The sequence below is a fragment of the Prionailurus viverrinus genome, chromosome B3 (assembly GCF_022837055.1).
Source record: "Prionailurus viverrinus isolate Anna chromosome B3, UM_Priviv_1.0, whole genome shotgun sequence".
Lineage (NCBI taxonomy): Eukaryota > Metazoa > Chordata > Mammalia > Carnivora > Felidae > Prionailurus > Prionailurus viverrinus.
This window is the reverse complement of record NC_062566.1, coordinates 111,887,817-111,907,525: the sequence shown is the minus strand read 5'-3', so window position 1 is coordinate 111,907,525 and position 19,709 is coordinate 111,887,817. Positions and strand designations below refer to the sequence as shown.

The 19,709-nt window shown below is 48.1% G+C and overlaps 1 protein-coding gene across 1 annotated transcript in view; it reads right to left on the bottom strand.

Moving 5' to 3' along the window:
• TTC9 (tetratricopeptide repeat domain 9) overlaps nt 1-19,346 on the bottom strand; it is a 31,001-nt gene extending 11,655 nt beyond the window's left edge. The window contains exon 1 of the mRNA XM_047861082.1: nt 18,737-19,346. Within this exon, the coding sequence (XP_047717038.1) occupies nt 18,737-19,157 (421 nt within the window). The 5' untranslated portion in view covers nt 19,158-19,346. The remainder of the gene's footprint in view (nt 1-18,736) is intronic.
• Nucleotides 19,347-19,709: the final 363 nt, after the last annotated feature.

Sequence of the window (19,709 nt, the reverse complement as noted above, 5' to 3'; positions counted from 1 at the left end):
AAGGGAATGAATGGAGTGGGGCTCCGGGCCTATTTTCTCCTCGCTTACACCCGGGACAGCCTCTGGGTCAACAGGTGGTTCTACCCCTCTACACACCCAACCGCAAACAGTAGTGCTGTCTGCACCTGCTCCCTCATCGAGGATGGATGAGCAGGTTCCATAGTCAGTATCTGGCTGACAGCTTTATGGATGGGGTGGGGCTGGACCCAAAGTCACTGAGCTCCTCTGCAGCCCCAATAATCCAGGAGAGCTAGGAGCTCTAAATGCCAGCGTGGCAGGAAAATTAATAAGTCAGCTCCTGACTCTATATAGCAACAGAGAGTCTGGCAGGTGGGGGGGAGCAGGGAAGTCAGAAGTGTTTTTAGCAGACAAGTTGCTGGTCAGTTTCAGTGCCTCTGAGTTAGTTGATGCGACGGTGTTCCCAGCAGTGGCATTCACGCGTGTGTCCTTGGGTTAAAACGCGTCACCTCTCAGGGTCTCAAGTTTGAAGTGGGTAAACATAAAGATAATTACGGTTGCTATCTACCTTTTCCTTAAAAAAAAATTTTTTTTTTAACGTTTATTTATTTTGAGAGAGAGAGAGAGCCCGTGAGAGCAGAGCGTGAGTGGGGCAAGGGGCAAAGACAGAGGGAGCCGCGCCAAAGCAGGTTCCAGGCTCTGAGCTGTCAGCACAGAGCCCGACAAGGGGCTCAAACTCGCAGGCTGTGAGATCATGACCTGAGCCAAAGCCGGATGCTTAACCCACTAAGCCACCCAGGCGCCCCGCTATCTACCTTTTCCTTGAAGGCTTGCTGGCAGGATGAAAAAAAGTCTGACATCTGACGAGAACCCCACAGACAAATATTTCTCATTAAATCATCCGTGGAAACTTGTTTAACGTGGAGATCCTAGACCCCATGCCCAGTGATGTGGATTCCCAAGGGCTAGGCCCAGTAACACACATTTTTAGTAAGTCCCCAGCGGGTGCCTGCAGGTAGCCTTCACCTTCTGAGCTGGTACTTTATATACTAGCATTTTGGATGTATGTTTCTTAGGGATCAACCAGTTGGTTAAACCTTGAGAGCCCAGGACAGCAGGGAGGAGCTCCAGGATTACCCGAGAGGGCACACACGTCCCAGATGGCCAATCCTAGAGCTAGAAAAACCTGCATGTGTGGGAAAACAATTGTTCTCGGGCAGATGATCAGCTTGTGACACTTTGGGTTCTTCTCTTCTTAGAGTCTAGAGACTTCTCGCTGGAGAACAGGAGCTCAGGCCAGGGAAATGGGGAAACAGGGCAGAAGGCTGTAATGGTCCATAATAAGCTCAAGAGAATCTAGCCCTGTACCAGGAGGAAGTGTCCATCCATCCTTCCAGAAGGGTAGTTAAATGAAGAGCAGATAACTTTTATTAAGTATGAATGGGCCAAGCACTGTTGTAAACATTAACTCATTTCATCTGGATAACAACCTAAGGCTCTAGTACTTCTCTAGATGGGGAAAACTGAGGCCCGGGGAAGTTCATTCACTTTGCCCAGGGTCACAAACAACTAAGTGTCAGGGCCAGGATGTGAACCTGAGCCACCTGGCCCCTGAGACTGTGCTCCCAAGTGTTACACACACTGCCTTCCCAGGATGCTCAACTGCCTATAACGAATTTTAACTCGTTTCCTTCATTGGACAGATTTGAGGCCTGAGTTCTGCTTCTTGTGAGGCCTAAGTGTGAGGCCCTCACAGTGCCAAACTGCCCACTCTTTATGTATACTTCTCATCTGGAAGCTTCCTGTATAACTCTCTAGATCCCTCTCTGCATCAAAGAGGAAAACAAACAAACAAACAAACAAAACCAAGTGCAGAGTTTCCACCAAGCCTTTTTTTTTTTTTTTTTTTTTAAACTTCTAAAACCACCACCATCTCCAATTCCATTGAGAGTCTACTGTTATCCTCCTAGGGCTGACATGATCCGTCTCTGGTTTCTTCCTGAAACAACCCCTACCTTAGCTGGTGCTTGTAAAACCAACCCCCTTAGTATTATTTTTTAACAGAAATTTTTGTTGAGGTAACCTGTAGATTCACATGCAGGTGTAAGAAATAATCCATAAAGCTCCCCTGCACCCTTGACCCAGTCTCCCCCAAATGGTAACATCTTATAAAACTATAGCATAATGTGTTGGCCATAAGACTGACACTAACACAATCCTCAGATTGACTTTTGCAGCTTTACTTGTACTCGTGCGTGTATGTCTAGTTACATGCCATTTTATCACTTACGTAGATTCCTCTATCTACCTTCAAAGTTACAAAACAGTTCCAGTGCCATCAGGATCCCTCCTATTGCCCTTTAATGACTGCATCTCTACCCCTCCTGTATCCCCAACTCCTCTTTAACCCCTGACAACCACTGGTCCATTTTTCCTTACTAAAATTTTGTCATCTCAAAGCATCACATAAAAGGAACCATACAGTACGAAGCCTCTGGGAGTCGGCTTTTTTTCACTCAGCATAATCCCCTTGAGACGCATCCAAGTTGTTGCATGGATCAACAGTTCGTCCCTTTTACCGCTGAGTAGTATTCCACGGTGTGGATGTACCATCATCTGACCATTTCATCTGATGAAGGACATCTGAGCTGTTGTTGGTGTTTTGGTTATTGTGAATAACGCTGCTGTGCACAGTCACAGACAGCTTTCATTTGTCTAGGACAAATGCCCAAGGGTGCACTGGGTCATGAGGGAAAACATTCAATCTGTCATCATGTAGCATGGTGTTAGCTTTAGTTGTTTGGTAGAAACTATCAAGATCAGGTAATTTCCTTCTATTTCTAACTTGCTGGGAAATCATTGTTTGTTTCTACTACCTGATGGTAATGGTTTCCTGTTGGGTACTCTTTTTTTTCCAATGAGGTCAGATCTATAGGTATAATCATCAAGTGGACCCTTTAGTTTTCCCAAGAATAAAATGATTTTTCACAATCATATACTCAGATCATGCCCATCATTGCAATTATTCATGAAACATGTCTTCTTTGCCCTTCCAGACAAGCATTCTGTAGGGCATCTTTAAATCCTCCCACAGTGAAATCACATCATTGTGATTTGCATACATTGTATGCTTGATAAGTAGCAATACCTAACGTTAGTATCTTGTTTCACAACTCCCTTGACCTTCAAGATGACTGTGGGAAATAGGTATTATTAGTCCTGTTTCCAGAAGCTGAGGCTTAAGGAAGTTAAGTGGCTTGCTGAGCCCATCTGACTTGTAAGGAAAGAGCCAGAGTCATCTAAACCCAATCCCATATTGGTTCCACTCCAGCTGACCTGGAAACCTGGACTCCATGATCTCTAAAGGTCTCTTCGGAGTCCAAGGCACTGGGAAACTGTAAGAGCAGAAAGATGGCTGTGTCTGTTCACACCAGCCTTGCCCTGCCTGGTGCCCAGACAAGAGCTCTCCTGCCAGTGATGCTGCAGCTCCCACTGCCAGGAGTGTGTGGCTTTGTCCAGTGGGTTCAGTCTCCTCTGGGGCCATTCACATTCATTTCTGGCCTTCTGTTTTCCAATCCAGCACATGCTCACATTTGATTTGAACACACACTGCCAACGGCTTCCTTTGTTTTCTTCGTTTTAGCAAAACTGTCTTTGAAGATCCCTACTTTGCACCAGGACCCAGCTGCTCTTTGTTTCCCCACCCTTTGAGTTTTTCACTTGGATGTCCCCAACATTCAAGAGCTGCTTGAACAAGGGATGCTGCTCTCACCATCGCCACACAATTTGGGCAGGGCCTCTTAGTAAACTTATTTGAAAAAGATATATTCGGGGCACCTGCGTGGCTCAGTCAGTTAAGTGTCTGACTCTTGGCTTCAGCTCAGGTCATGATCTTATGGTCTGTGGGTTCAAGCCCCACTTCAGGCTCAGCGCTGATAGGGTGGAGCCTGCTTAGGATCCTCTCTCTCTCTCTCCCTCGCTTTCTGCCCCTCCCCAACTCACTCGTGCTCTCTTTCTCTCTCTCAAAATAAATAAACTTTAAAAAAAATTATCAAGGGGGCCTGGGGGGCTCAGTTGGTTGAGCATCCAACTTTAGCTCAGGTCATGATCTCACAGCTTGTGGGTTCGAGCCCCACATCAGGCTCTGTGCTGATGGCTCAGAGCCTGGAGCCTGCTTCGGATTCTGTGTCTCCCTCTCTCTCTGCCCTTCCCCCACTCATGCTCTGTCTCTCTCTGTCTCAAAAATAAATAAACATTAAAAGAATTTTAAAAAATGATTCATCACAGCCTATGCCCAGGGCTTCATAAGGAAAATGGACAGCGTTGAAAAGACACTGGTACCTTCAAGGAGCTGACACTCTTCTTTTTCAGCCTTTCTTGGCCAGCACTTAGGTGTTAACATGGCAGGTGAGAGAGCTAAGGTGAAAAACCCATCTAAAATCCTTTACGTTGAAGGCTCATGTTGGTAGTCCTTTAAGAGATGTCAGAGTCTGCTCAACAGAGTGTAATGCCAAAGCCTGAGGTCAGTTCAGCTTTTTGGTGCCTTCCACATACCCCTGTTCATGAGGGAACCACTCAGGTGCTATGGTGGCATACTGACAAGCTATCTCCCTGTGGCCCCTAACTCTCATTCTTGACCTCACTGTGGTAGACACACAGGATAGGAGTGGGTGGTAGAACAGGATTAATGCTTATTGGAGTCTTCATTAACATCCCTTTCTTGGGTTGGAAGTGGGAATGGTGGGGGGAGCAGCTGGGCCATTTGGAATGTGATGATAAGTACATACCTAGCAATAGAAGAAACCCATCGCCTGAAATTATGTTTACCTTGCTGGCTCTGGCCAAGACACATGTCATGCTTAGTGTCAGGAATTCTGAGCCAGGATGAAGGGAAATCTCAGAAGCCAAAATCCCATCCTATTTTCCTTTTGGACTTTAAAGAAGGCTTTTCCTGGTCTGATGACCTTGCCCGCCATCCCTTTGGACCCCAGCATCCTCTCTCCTATTCCTGTTGCCTTCCCCACAATCCTTCCATGGCACCTGTGCAAACATCATGTCACCAGATATTTTGGGGGGTAAGTTAATTAACAGGCACATATGTAACAGAAAGAGCACTTCTGTGGCCTCTCTATGGCAGCACTGTTTATATTAGCAAAGTGTTGGAAATAACCAAACTATCTACCAGTAGAAGACTGGTTAAATAAATAATGGGACATGGGTATAATGGAACATGACATACATTAAAATCATGCTGTAGAAAAATACTTCATGACACTGAAAAGACATTCTTAGTGGAAAACATCGGTGGAAAAATAAAGGTTGTAAACATTTGTGCAGTACAATGTGAATCTTGTGAAAAATAACTGTGTGTGTGTGTGTGTGTGTGTGTGTGTGTGTGTGTGTGTGTGTATCAGGTGGAGAATTTGCAATAGCAGTCATCAGAGTTCCTCTTAGGGAAGAAATTATCCTTTTTTTAGAATACTCTCATCAGGGGCTCCTGGGTGGCTCAGTTGGTTAAGCATCCAACTTTGGCTCAGATCATGATCTCATGGTTCGTGGGTTCGAGCCCCGCATTGGGCTCTGTGCTGACAGCTCAGAGCTCTGGAGTTCAGATTCTGTGTCTCCCTCTCTCCCTGCCCCTCCCCTTGTACTCTCTCTCTCTCTCTCTCTCTCTCTCTCTCTCTCTCAAAACAAATAAACATTAAAAAAAAAAAGAATACCCTCACCAACTGCTCTAGTGGGTAAGGTGAAACTTAGAGATGAGTTGGAGGCAAATAAGGCAGATAAAAAGATGAGCAAACTGCTCTGTCTGTGAAACGACCTGAATGTGAAAGTGGGGGAATCTAAGAAACAGAAGGTTTGTAGGGGAGAAAAGAATCTGAGGAACATGGTAGGATGTTGGAACCTGCCAAAAAAAAAGTTAAGCGGTCGGGGCACCTGGGTGGCTCAGTCAATTGATCACCCAACTCTTGATTTCAGCTCAGGTCATGATCTCATGGTTCGTGACATCGAGCCCCACATTGGGCTCCATGCTGATGGTGTGGAGACTGCTTGGGATTCTCTCTCTCTCCCTCACTCTCTGCCTCTCCCCTGCTTGCACGTGCTCTCTTTCTCTCTCTCTCAAAATAAATAAACATTTTTTTTTAAAGAAAAAGAATTTTGAATATTCAGTTTTTGAGATGTAAACCCTTTTGGATCCCGCAACCTTCGGTAACTGTACAGCCTGATGCGTTGGTAGTAGCACAGGATGTGAAAGGGAAGAGGCCACAAAGGGAAGAAGTGCCCCCTGGCTGACACCCAGGGAAAGTGAGCGGCATCCTGCAGGGACAGGGTAAGGAAGTCAGGGGTCCCCGGGGGTAGCCCCAGCACAAATAAAACAAACCCCTTCCTTCCTAAATAAACCGGAGAAAGGTGGACCTTGAAGTGGGCTAGCTGATATATGTTTATATGGACACAGAAGAAAGACTGGGAGGAAATCAACCCAACCAGAAAAGAGTTGACAGGATGGCTGGATGACAAGTGAGTTGTTGCCTCTCCTTTGAATTTCTTTTATTTGCAGTATCTTCTACAATTAACAGCGTTTCACTTTTGTAATTGGAAAACTATGTTAAAAATCACCTCCGCCCATTATGTCTTCAAAGAGAGCAGGGGTAGAACTCCAAAGAAGAGTGCAGAGAAGGCTTCTGAAGGGTGTCCTGAGCGGAAAGCACTGCCTGTTCCCGGGGCCCTGACTTGGGAAGACCTGGGGCCATGAGAGGGCCCTGGGCATCATGGCGGAGGCACGCCTGCAAGGGGGGATTACCAGGAGAGTCCAAGGGACACGCCTGCTAGTGTGTTCACTCTCAAGATGCCTGTGCAAGCCAAGGGCCTTCCTCGTGGAACGCCAGGAGGGAAGCTTGGGAAGCTGGCACCAGCATGTGGCACAACAGAGCACACAGAGCAGGCCTGAGGCTACCGGCCTCACAGCCTCTCCCTCCGATGTCTTCCTCTCAAGGAGGCCTTGCCTTCCTCCGTGTCCCCTTCCCGCCAGTAAGCTTTCTTGCTCGTTAGGCTCCCCAGGGAACCCAACTGATCACAGCATGCGTCTTCTCTCCCTGGCAAATCCTACACTCTGCTCTCAGACTCTGAACTGGTCTGACTTGTGAGAGAGCCCAGGTTCTAACCCCACTCATTCAGTTCAAAGAGACGGTCAGAGGATCCTGAGGTAGAGGATGGAAAATGGCAGAGAACGGACTCTAACCGAACCTTATTTGCCGATACGGTTTCATGCCGAAACACGTCTGCCTAGAGCCCAGCAGTTTCTGTCTCCTGGACCAACCTGTATCCCGAGAAGCTGCAAGTAGGCACAGACCCCATGTCTCAGCGGCCCTTGCTTCTGGCTCTGCTGCCCTTCAGAGGAAGCCTGATGGGTTACCTGTTCACTCAGCCTTCTGGGCCCAGGAACGCACCAGGTTCGAAACACCCACACTGAAGGCTATTAGTTTAAACCTTGGTCACTTCCCCTGCACTAAAGCCACTGACCTCTCTTTTGACCTCTTCTGTTTGCTCACTTGTTTCCCATACGCCCCCATAACCTCCTTTGCAGGGTCCTTTGTCCCTCCCGTCTCACATACTTTCCCGTCCTGGTCCCTACCGGAGTAGGGGTTAGATTTACACAAGCCATCGTTTATTAATGACGCCTGCTGTGTCATTTCATCTCAATCACCATCACAGTCCTGTGTGCTGCATATTATCACTCCCAGACTATAAAGGAAACAAGCTCAGAGAGGTCAGGACCTGCCTGGGGTTAATGGAGGAGTCCACAGGAAGTCAGGATTCAAACCTAGATCCTGTCATACTAAGTAAAGTTCTCTCCCATGAGGCCACACTGCCCTGTGTCTGTCCCTCTGTGTTCTCTCTCTTCCCTCCCATCCTCATTGGCACACACAGGGCTACAGCCCTTCTTCCCTATCATGGCGTAAAGAAGAGTCTACACGAGTTCCCAATGACCCAGCGGCCTCCACAGCCTGAGGGTGCAGATCCATTTGAGCAAGGAGCTCATCTCTGACTCAGGGTGAGCATGAGGCCCAGAACCATATCCCCAAATGCTTGGCTGTACCCCAGACTCCTGAGGGATCTTTAGCTTTGGGCCAAGGGCAGCAACTGTCTGAGACGCTATTAACTTAGCCAGCAACTGTTGCCTGCTCCAAATCGAAGTCTGAATTTTGAAATAATCTGGGAAGATAGAGCAGTAACAGGTGATATTTTGTGACATCCATTAAGAGGCCAGGGGCCAGATGGCATTTTAAATAGGCTTCCAACACTTACCCTGGTTTCTGGCAGAGACCCTCTGTCTGACTCTATCATCCTGGGAGGCTGTGAGGTCCCTTATTTCGGTTTACTCCCATATTTGCAAGGGTTGCCTTGGAAATCTTAGTTGAGATCTTTTCATGGCTATTTGTCAGCACATACCAGTAAACTAGAATAAAAGAGAGCTTGTTTCTTGTCTCTTTCCTAAATCTGCTCCCAGAAAGAGAGGCTGGGACATGGGTGGGGGGAGTCGCCGAAAGGCCTTCAAAATCCTAGACAGTCCAGCACTTGTGAGGGCACTGGCCCAACCCCCACTGTTTACAATTGGGGAAACGGAGGCTTAGAGTGCTGTGACTTGTCCACAGTCACGGAGCAAGTGAGCAGCAGACCCTAGACTAGAACCCTAGTTCCCACTGCCCCCGTGCCATGTTTGGAGGAGAACAGAGAAGATTTCGATTTGCATAGTGAACAGTAAAGATTCAATGAATGAGTGAGTTTCCTTCCAATACTCAGTCTGCTGCGTCTGAGCTACCAATACAGGTGGTCAGGATTTCTGAGATTCAGGGGCCAAATAAGAATCTGGAGCATTGAGTACACACGCCGTCCCTTCCTCAACACCAGAGGCACATTGCTAACGTTCAGGACGAATTTATATCACTTAAAACGACAATTTACACTTCTAATACTTTGTAGGCTAGGAAGCACATTCACGTACATTATCTTCTTGCTCCTCGCCCTCACCTTGTGAGTCAAGCCGGCCTGACCATACCCATTTAATAAGCGAGGAAAATCAAGGTCAGGGATTTTGTGAACAGGTTAAGTTCACATATGTGGCGAATGTGCCCCCAGCTGTCATGCAGGTCTACCTCAGTTAGTGTTGCACTAGACCCAGGGCCAGCTGGTCTCCTTAGTGCTGGCTTTGGGGCTTCTTTGATTTTGTTTCTTGGGAGATGACATTTGGACCCACAAGGTCAGAACCTAGTACCAGCCGATCATAAAGACACTAACCAAAAAATAAATAGTACTTTCCGGGGTGCTAGGATTGCAAATGCCCCACACTGCACGGAATAAATAATACATGGCCAACCTCTCTCGGTACTAAAACTGAAACATATTTTAAAAAGATGGTATCATCCCTCTCATGACATTAAAACTGACCAGGTCTAGAGTAATGCATTTGGATAATTCCAGATGCTATTCATCTAGTGGGTCATTTCTCACTGTGTCCGCAAAGTGATTACTGAGACGGTAATGGCTGAAATGAGTTTCCGCTCTTAACCCTTCCACTTAAATTTCTCAGGACCTCCTAACTGGAGCAAGGGGGACAGAAAAGAGGAGGACGTATGGGTAGGGCTTCTGCAGTCTTTAGGCTCACTGGAAATTATGCCTCACTGGCTCCTCACACCTCTCTGTCCATACAAATTCAGGTCATCTTCCTAATGACAAAAGACCCAGGGAAATTCTGACCTGGTTACAGAATGCAGGCCACTTGCCTCTTCACCACCCAGGATGGTCATGGAATGGGAATCCTAATCACAGAAGGCACAATCACAACAAAAGGATGTTTGACCTACAGAACATAAGACTGGAAGATGAGCAAGTGAGTTGCCTTAAAAATGCCAAGGCTCGGGGCGCCTGGGTGGCGCAGTCGGTTAAGCGTCCGACTTCAGCCAGGTCACGATCTCGCGGTCCGGGAGTTCGAGCCCCGCGTCGGGCTCTGGGCTGATGGCTCGGAGCCTGGAGCCTGTTTCCGATTCTGTGTCTCCCTCTCTCTCTGCCCCTCCCCCGTTCATGCTCTGTCTCTCTCTGTCCCAAAAATAAAATAAACGTTGAAAAAAAAAAATTAAAAAAAAAAAATGCCAAGGCTTGTGGCGCCGGGGTGGCTCAGTCGGTTAAGCGTCCAACTTCGGCTCAGGACATGATCTCACGGTCCGTGAGTTTGAGCCCCGCGTCGGGCTCTGTGCCGACAGCTTCGGCTTCTGTGTCTCCCTCTCTCTCTGACCCTCCCCCGTTCATGCTCTGTCTCTCTCTGTCTCAAAAATAAATAAACGTTTAAAAAAATGTTTTTTTTAAATGCCAAGGCTTGTCCTTACTACAAAGGTGAAGAGATGTAGTCTATGTGAGATGTCTATGTTGCCTCTAAGGATAGACAGAATATGGATGGATTTCAAGGAGACAAATTTTAGTAGTTAAGGAAGAAACTCCTAAAAATGGAGGCTGTGAGGTGAACAGTTAGGACTATGGGCTTTGGAATTACAGAGTGGCAGATGAGAAACCCCAGCTTGCCACATACTACTATGTGACCACAGATAAGTGACGTAGCTATTCCAAGTTTAAGTTTTCTGTCTCACAAAGGCAGATCAAATGAAAATATATATATTAAAAACATATAAGTATACTTATAAATGTGTAAATTATATGTAATTTATATATGTTTATATACATGTAGGTGGTATACACACACATACACACACACACACACACACACACACAAGGTGGAGGACCCTGTCCTTCATGTTTATTCCTGTATACTCAGGCCCCACGCCCTGGGTCTAGTACATATTAAATGCTCAATTAATATTAATGGAATGATTGAATTTACTGTATCCTTAATATGAGACAGCTACTGGAATAAGCATTGTCACTTATTTCATACACATTCTCTTTTTTTGTTTTTTGAGAGAGAGAGAGAGAGAGAGACAGACAGACAGACAGAGTGAGTGCACACGTGTGCACTTGAGCGGGGTGAGGGGGGGCATAGGGAGTGAGAGAATCCCAAGCAGGTTCCACACCCAGTGCAGAGCCTGCCACGGGGCTTGATCTCACTACCATGAGATCCTGACTTGAGCCAAAATCAAGAGTCAATCACTTAACTGACTGAGCCGCCAGGGTGCCCCTCAAACACATTCTTAACACATCAACCTGGTGCTAGGAATTGGGCTTGTCATGGTGGTCTTTAGCTCCATGATTGTTACTAAAATTTTATTATTGTAGTTGTTATTTTGTGGTGGTGGTGAGTATCTCTATTGTTGGAAGTACCTAAGTTTATACTAGATGCCAGGTTGGTCAGGCTGACAAGGGAATCCACACACGTAAGTAAGGTTTGGGGTCCCAAACCAAATCTAAAATCATAATTCTGATTTTACATAACTCTCAAGATAGCTAGTTAGCACCGCTTCTCAATTTTTGTTCTTTATATACAGAAACACCACGGAAGGGAAACATTTGCCCTATGAGCTTCCTCCATGTAAACCTTGTCTGTAACTTGAGCGCTATTTTATTTATTCATTCATTCGTTCGTTCGTGCATCCATTCATTCATAGTAGGCTTCACACCCAGCAGGGAGCTCAACGCCAGGCTTGAACTCACAACCTGAGGTCAAGACCTCAGCTGAGATCAAGAGTCAGACGCTTAACCGCCAGAGCCACCCAGATGTCCCTTGAGTACTCTTTGAATGTCCTTTTGGCAGAAAGGGAAGGGAAGGTCCACTTGGATACATTTCAACTTGAGATGCTTTTAGTTCAAGTCAACCTTCCTTGGCACTACACATCCTGCTTCGTTTTCAAAAATATTTAGGAAGTGTTGGTTTGGATCCTACTAGACATTGGCATCATTTTATTGCTGACATGAAAATGTCTATGTATAAGAGAAAGGGAATGAGTTTTACATTGCTAATGATTTCAAGGTCACGTGAATACCAGCAAGAAGGCTAAACTCCTTTCATCTTTTGTAGCATTATCTTTGGCTTTTTTATGTCTGGTACCACTGTCAGTGCTAGAGGTTGTGGCTATGTAGTTGGAGCAGGACTAACCATTTTGGTGAAAATGGAAAACTCTGTTCCCAACATGAACATCTGACTTCCCAAAGTCACTGGGGAAACAGGAAGTTGATGGCGGGTTGGTTGAAACACTTCGTTTTTATCCAAGCTATTTGGAGTAGACATAGGCTGGTGGTGAAAGAGATAGGCTGTAAGAAGGGAATATCCCATCTGGAGATCACTCACAACTTGTAAAGCTCCTGTAGCAACTTTTGGATGCTCCAGATCTTGGCCTTCCTGTCCTCACTGCAGCTGAGTCCCCTTGCCTTGGATGGGACACTCCCATGTATTTTTGCTGTAGGGACTTTGACTTTAAGGTGTCCTAAAGAGTTTCCGGCGAAAAGCCACCCAACTCATTTCCCTTGCTGGTAAACTAAGGACCTTCAGAATCTACTTTATTTTATTTTTATTTTTTAAATGTTTATTTATTTTTGAAAGAGAGAGAGAGAGAGAGAGAGAACACAGGGAAGGGCAGAGAGAGGGGGGACAGAGGATCTGAAGCAGAGAGCCTGACGCAGGGCTCGAACTCACGAACCATGAGGTCATGACCTGAGCCAAAGTCAGACACTTAACCGACTGAGCCACCCAGGTGCCCCCAGAATCCACTCTTGAAACTCAGCCCAAAGTCTACATTCAGAACGTTCTTTCCTTGAAAGCATCCTACAAGTTTCAATTCTCCCATCTTCTCCTGGAACACGATCTTAGAAGCCACATTTACAGGCAAAGATTTATTGGCAAAGATGCTGCCCAAGGAACAGCTTCGGACCAGCGACGGTTTGGCCAGTCAAGCTCTCCTGTCCAGATGGCAAGCTCTAGGCTGAGCATCTCAGCATGAAACCCCTCTTCTTTCCCCTTCCTTTGACCAATCCTTAACCCCAAAACTCATCTTCTGGCTACTGAGGTACACGTTGACTCTAGCTCATCATCTCCCTTTTTACCACTGAATTCTTGCATTTGTAATCCATCCATCTTTATATTTGGTTCTCTGGCTCCACATCAATTTCTGTTGAGTGCCCTTTGTCTTACAACCTGCCTCAGAGTCTAGATCTAATTTTGTCCACCTTAGAATGTTTCCACCCAGTCAGTCATCTTCTGGTATTCCACTGAAGGGGGTTTCAAGGGTGGGTGACTCATGCAATCACACAGGACTTGTGCTCAGAAGGGTCCTGCACTGGGCTTAATGCTCTGCTGTTGCTTCCTGGAAATTCCTAACAACTTCATCTTTGGAGTTGTGTTTTGTAAGTGAAGTTCGATGGGAATGAAGCACAAACGGGAGCAGAGGAGACAGGCACAGCCATTCTTTGCAGCCCCACTTGCATAGAGCAGTCATGATGCCCCATGAGCACAGAATTCCAGCGGACCCACAGCCCAAGAGTTCATCAAGACCCAGCTCGAGTACAAGGTAAGACTGTCAGGGATGTAACTAAGTCAGCAGGCAGACCAGCTAACAGCCCCAAGAGGTATGCTTCTCATTCAACCCAGAAATTGCTACACATGCAGAAAGAAAGCAGTGAGAAGCACAAATGACCTCAAGTCCCCTCATATCCTCTCTTACTTATGTCACTTCCCTGGATACTAGCCAACCACTTGTGCTGAAAGTGATGACACAGAAGCAAAGAGTAGGGTAAGAGTAGGGAATAGTCCCTGTTCCTTTCCCTAGTCAGTAGAAAGCCAAACTTGGTGGAAAGTGCACACATGATGAATGCATATAAATAAAGAGGGGTGCCTGGATGGCTCAGTCGGTTGAGCGTCTGACTCTGGATTTCAGCTCAGGTCGGGATCCCAAGGTCGTGGGATCAAGCTCCAAGTCAGGCTCCCCACTGAGTTTGGAGCCTCCTTAGGGTTCTCTCTCCCTCTCCCTCTGCCCCGCTCCCCAGATCGTTTTCTCTCTCTCCAAAGAAAAAATAATAATCTTAGAAAAAAAGCATTAAAAAAAAAAAGAATGCATACAAAGAAATGAAATAAAGCCAGTTGATTTTGTTTTGTCAGCATCTCCACTGTTCTAGCAAGAAGAAACTACATATGCCTGTATAAGCTACAAAATGTGAATTGTGTAATTTATGTGATTTCACGCACAACGTAAGTGCTTTCACATTTGCACTTAAAACTAGCATCGCACAATATAAAGATGAACAGTGACATTCATGCCAATAATTTAAAATTTCAACTTTCTTATAATGACATTAAATAGCAAATAAAAGCACCATGTCAAGTCAAGAGAGAGAGAAAGACAGATCCTGAAAGTAAGAAAAAAGCTTTATCTCTTAACACCTTTAATGATACTTTCTCCCTGCTTCAGGAAGAAGGAGTTCCACATTTTCATTTTGCACTAGGCGCCATAAATTATGTAGCCAGCTCTGGTCCCGTGGCTTTAAGGCACGTCCATCCCAGGCCTTTACCCAGTGTGACTCCTCTAGGCCTTGTCACACCCCTGTCCTGGGGCTTCAGTTGGGATCAGTGGATATTATCTGTCCCTTTGGTAAAATAAAAAAATTAAAAACCCCTCTGAAACATAGCTCTAAATCGATGGGGAAATGGGTAAAATGACATGGTATGGGCTTAACCAAAGTCCCAGGGTATGCCAGTGACAGAGGCACAAGCTGACTCTCATCTAGCCTTCAGATCCAATGCCATGGCCTGTTGGCACGCATCTTTACCACTGGCATTTGAGTCTCGAATATCATTTGAAAATACCAACAAAGTCATTACATGTTGCAACCTTTTGATCACACCCCAGCTGGGGCCACCACAGCCCCACAGGAATCATGTAGAACTAAAGGCCCTGCCTTTCAAGAGATTCTGCACAAAACATTCCAAGGCCCCAGGGGAGTCTTGTGTCTTGTTCAAGGTCAACAGGAGTCGATCACCAGGCCAACACAGGCTTCCTTGGCAGCTTTGGTAAGGATTAGATTCCTGTATCTCCCCAGGCAGGTCAGAAGATCTTTTCAATCACTGTGTCAAAGTCATTTGAAATTCTGAAAGAACAGGATGCTTCCCATCTTTTTTTTTTTTTTTTTTTAATTCCTTGAAGAATAAGACAGGTAAAATCAAATCCAGGGGTCTTGAGGCACTGGCCAGATCCCTCCTAATCAGGAGGGACTCCAAGCCAGAATGGACCACAACTATGGGCACGTTGATACCTGCTCTCACACCCTTCATGCGACCTCCTCGAGTCATCTAAGTGGATTTTTAGACTAGCATTTCTTAGCACATTCTGGCTGCCCTCTTGTTATTCTCTTAGAGCCTTCCATGAAGAGTACCAGGGTTCATCAGACCTAAGTTTTCTCCAGAAGCCTCACCACAGCATTTTATTTGGTGCGAAGATGCCCTCGGCAACAGAGCCTAATCCTCTAGGTACTTCTGGGCTAGTCCAAGTTCCTTCCAAATCCCAAACATCTCCCTCTATGGACAGCTGATGTCCATAGGACATCATAGGAGGACAGATCCTTGTGGGCACAAACATCTTCAGGCTGCTTCCACCAGGAGCTGGCTGGGCCACTCAGCAGGCACTGTGGCCCAGATGGAAGGGTCAGTTGCCTTTCTGCCAGAAAGAATGTGCAGCTGCTGTCTCCTTCCTATTAGCAGGCGTGAGGGGGACAGGGTACATTATGGGCGACACTGCACTGTTGTGTCACTGACAACAATAACAGTGATCTTTTCTTCCCTTGCCATCCGATGATAATTGTAAGCCCACACTTAAAATGTTCATGTACCCATTTCGAACAATCTTCACAACAAGATTTTAATGAAACGTAACAGTGTTCCTGGCATAATCGTAAGTGGAAATAAAAGCAGGAGATACAGGAGGTCCTTGCTTTGCGAGCAGTTTATGTTTATGTGTAGGAAAAAAAACACAGGGAGAAAATACATCACAAGGAATGCCTTTAGGTGGCGGGATTAAAGGTAATTTTGTATTTTCTTCTTTAAACTTTTTGATATTTTCTAAAAGAAAAAAACACTTTATAGGTACGTATTACTTTTGTAATCTGACAAGAAAGGATACTTTCCTATTAGCTAGAATTTCTCAGATCGTAGTAACAGATTTAATGCATTATCCCAAAGGAAACCAACATCAGGCTTCTCCCTCTCCAGGTGACTTCCAGGATCCCCTCTCCCAGCTGAATTTTCTATACAGTACACAGATTTTGGCTTTGACACGACTGCTCAGCTTGTAATTACTTTTCTTTTCTTTTTCATTAAAACTTGAAAATATTTAGAAATAGCCCTATCAGGTTTTTGAATTAAGGTACTGTATTTCTACTTCCTCCTGGTTACCAGGGCTCAGATCTCCAAACAGAATTTTTCAAGGGTAGGGCTCTAAAGCCCACCTGACCCTGGATTCAGGGAGACAGAGGCCTAGAGACACTGACTTTGTGCATCAAGGTGTGATGACAAGAACATTGATTTTGAACTTGAATGGCTCTGGAACCTTGGGTTGTTTTTTGTTTTGTTTTGTTTTGTTTCTCTACAATCTCTTAGCAAGTTGGTGTAAAGATTAAAAAGTGCATTGGAGTGTCTGGGTGGCTCAGCCGGTTAGCTGTCCGACTTGGGCTCAGGTCATGATCTCGTAGTCCGTGAGTTTGAGCCCCCGGGTAGGGCTCTGTGCTGATAGCTCAGAGCCTGGCGCCTGCTTCGGATTCTGTAGGTCTCTCTTTCTCTCTGCCCCTCCTCCACTCGCGCCCTGTCTCTCTCTGTCTCCCTCTCTCTCCCTAAGATAAATAAACATTAAAAAAAAAAAAAATTAAAAAGCACATTGTGCGTGAAGTGCCCAGCGCAGTGCACACAATAAAGTATTAATATGAAGAGTGGTGAGTGCTGGAGAAGGCAGCAGTGGGGAAATCTGCTCCTGTACTCCCCGTTCTCCCACCACAGAAGTTTTCCAAAGTGCCTGGGGCGTGGGTGGGGGGGGGGGGAAGGTGGGGAGAAGCTGGCGGGACCTGAGCCCCACCCTGACTGGGTTCACCTGACCCAGGACACGTCTTTGGTTTCACCAGGGAAATGTAACCACTTCTGTGGTAGGAGATGGGCAGTCCGAGCCACAGGCCAGCAGCCAAAAGCGTGGGGTGAGGGGCAAGCCTAGAATGCCCACGGACAACACTAAATATTAAGACTCCATTACCACTCTGAAACCGCCGCATTAGTGATCCAGAGTGCCTCTTCCTCCACCCACGGCCACTCTGCCCTTTAACTATTCATCAGGCGGAAGCAAGGATGCCAGAGACTTACAGGAAATAAAGAGAATCAAGCTGTACGTTATGATGGACCAAGATAGTCCATCTGGCTATACCACTACTTTATCTGCCGCCATCATTGTTAGCACCACCATTTTTACAGCTGCTACTACCACCAGTCTATTAATCCTTTACATTTGCAAACTACAATTCATAAAGTGGCTGGGTTTTGCCTGGGTCGGGATGACCCTGGACATGGCATCACGGGAAGACAGAGGCAGGCTGGCACTAGCAACCTCAAAGGGAACAGAGCAGAATCACTGCCAGGTTTTTTTCATGCCCCGACCGCCTGCACCCCAGACACATCCACCATCCCCAGCCACACCCAGTCACTCTCTCAAAGTGACTCTGCTCCAACTGTCCGGAGCTAGTTTTAGGCAACTTCAAGGGTTAGGAACTAGGAGGAATGGCCTTTTACTTGGCCAGAGGAGCTGGACCATGCCCAAATCCCATCAAATGGGGTGAGAGAGGAGTAGAGAGTGCCTTTCAAATATAAAGTCATCGCGTCTGCCAACATCTCCCACCTTCTCACAGGAAGGCCCTGGAAAGACCCAGACTCTTCCTTTTGTTTTTGTTGTTGTTGTTTGTGAGGTTTTACATTTTCCTGTGCCAAAGTTAAATTTTTAAAAATGTCTGACTTTGACCTAAATCCCCAAAGTGAACTCTGGAATGTATATCTCGCCTTCTCATCCCAACAGAAGGGTCCCCTTTTTTCAAATCAGGCCCAGCAGCCAGCTGGGGAGAGGACCAGCGCTACAGGGAGGGAGGATGTTACACACAGCTCAAGCTCAACCATGAACTAGCTTCCCTTTGAGATCGCTCTCTTCACCTGGCAACCGGGGGCCCCAGCAGAGCTGAGAGAGAAGAAAGTGGCATTTTGGAATCCATTTTGCTCAAGATGCTGAAGGCTCGGGGCAAACTGCCCTTTGCTACTGAGGCCAAGGGAACTTGGGGAAGGACCTTAGCCTTTGGGATGCGGTCAGTTGAGGGCAAGGTGAGGGCGAGCTCTGGTGCCAATGATACCCGAGGAGGCCAGCCACTGGGCATGCGGTGGGTGCGGGTGCCCACCCTGGGCGCCACTTCCCGCATTTGGACCCAGGTCCACTGGTGAGCGGTAGCAGCAGCGATCGCCACCAGGCCAGCTGGGTCCCCTTCTGTGTGTCCAGTTATTTTTAGGTGAGATTTACGACGGACGAGGGGGAAGGGACACGGGATGACAACGAGTTTTGGACGGTATAATCCTAAAAGTCACTTTTTCCAAAGCGCCCCCCTCCCGGGTTCTCCTTCCCGGAGCAGCACGGTGCCAGCGGGGAAGCGGGCAGCGCGGGCGCGCCGCAGCGGTAGGCTCGGACCCGAGAGCCGATGGGGGGGCCCCTGCGCCCGGCGCCGGGCGGGGGGCGGACGGGCAGGGGAGGAGGGGCGCGGGCGCGGCGCAGCTCACCTGCCAGGCTGTTGTAGCAGTCGATCTCGATGGCTTCCACCGTCTTGCTCTGCTCCTCCGAGAGGCGGCCGGGGTTGGGGGCCCCTGCCGGGGAGGCCGCGCGCGAGTCCCGCTCCTGCTCCGCGGGCGCCGGCAGCAGCCCCTTCAGCTCCAGCAACGCCCTGTGGTATTTGCCTATGGCTTCGCGGAATTTCTTGTCCTTGTAGCACTGCGCCCCTTGGCTCTTGAACTCGTGCGCCCGCCGGATGAACTCGGCGGGCTCGGCCGCCGCCCCAACCTGGCCGCGCGTCGGGACCCCGCCGCCGCTGCCGCCGCCACCACCGCCCGGGACGCACAGTGGCGGCGGCGGCCGCTGCGCCTCGCCAGCCGCGGGCGGGCTCGGGTTCCCCTTGGCCGCGGCCGCCGAGCCCTTCCTCTCCATCCGGCCGCCGCCCGGCGCCCCGCGCGCGCCGCGATCCGCCCGCCGCCGCCGCCGCCGCGCCCTCCCGGCTTTAAAAGCGGCGGGCGCCTGCTCTGCGCCTGCCGAGCTCGGCCGCGGCCGTGACACCCCGCGGCGGTCTGGCGCCCCGCACTCCCATTCTCCTCGCCAGCTGCGGGAGGCTGCTCTCTCCTCCTCCTCCTCCTCCTCCTCCTCGGATTGCCGTCCCCTCCCTCCCTCCTTCCCTCCCCCTCTCCCGCGCCGCCCGCCCTCCTCCTCCTCCTCCTCCTCCTCCTCGCCCTCCTCCCCTCCCGCGACCTGCGGGCGGTGGCGACCTGGCCCTCGCGCGCACGGGACTAGCGGGATGGGGGACCGCGGGCCTGATTGGGGTGGCGGTGATTGTCGCTGACCCGGAAGAAGCTTGGCTCGCCCGAAGGAGGGGAGGATTAATGACAAAGACGGCCCCGTTCTCTCCCATTCAACCCAACCCTCGGAGACGCGCCTTGTCTGCAAGAGACCGATGGGGGAAGGAGAGAGAGAGAGAGAGAGAGAGTG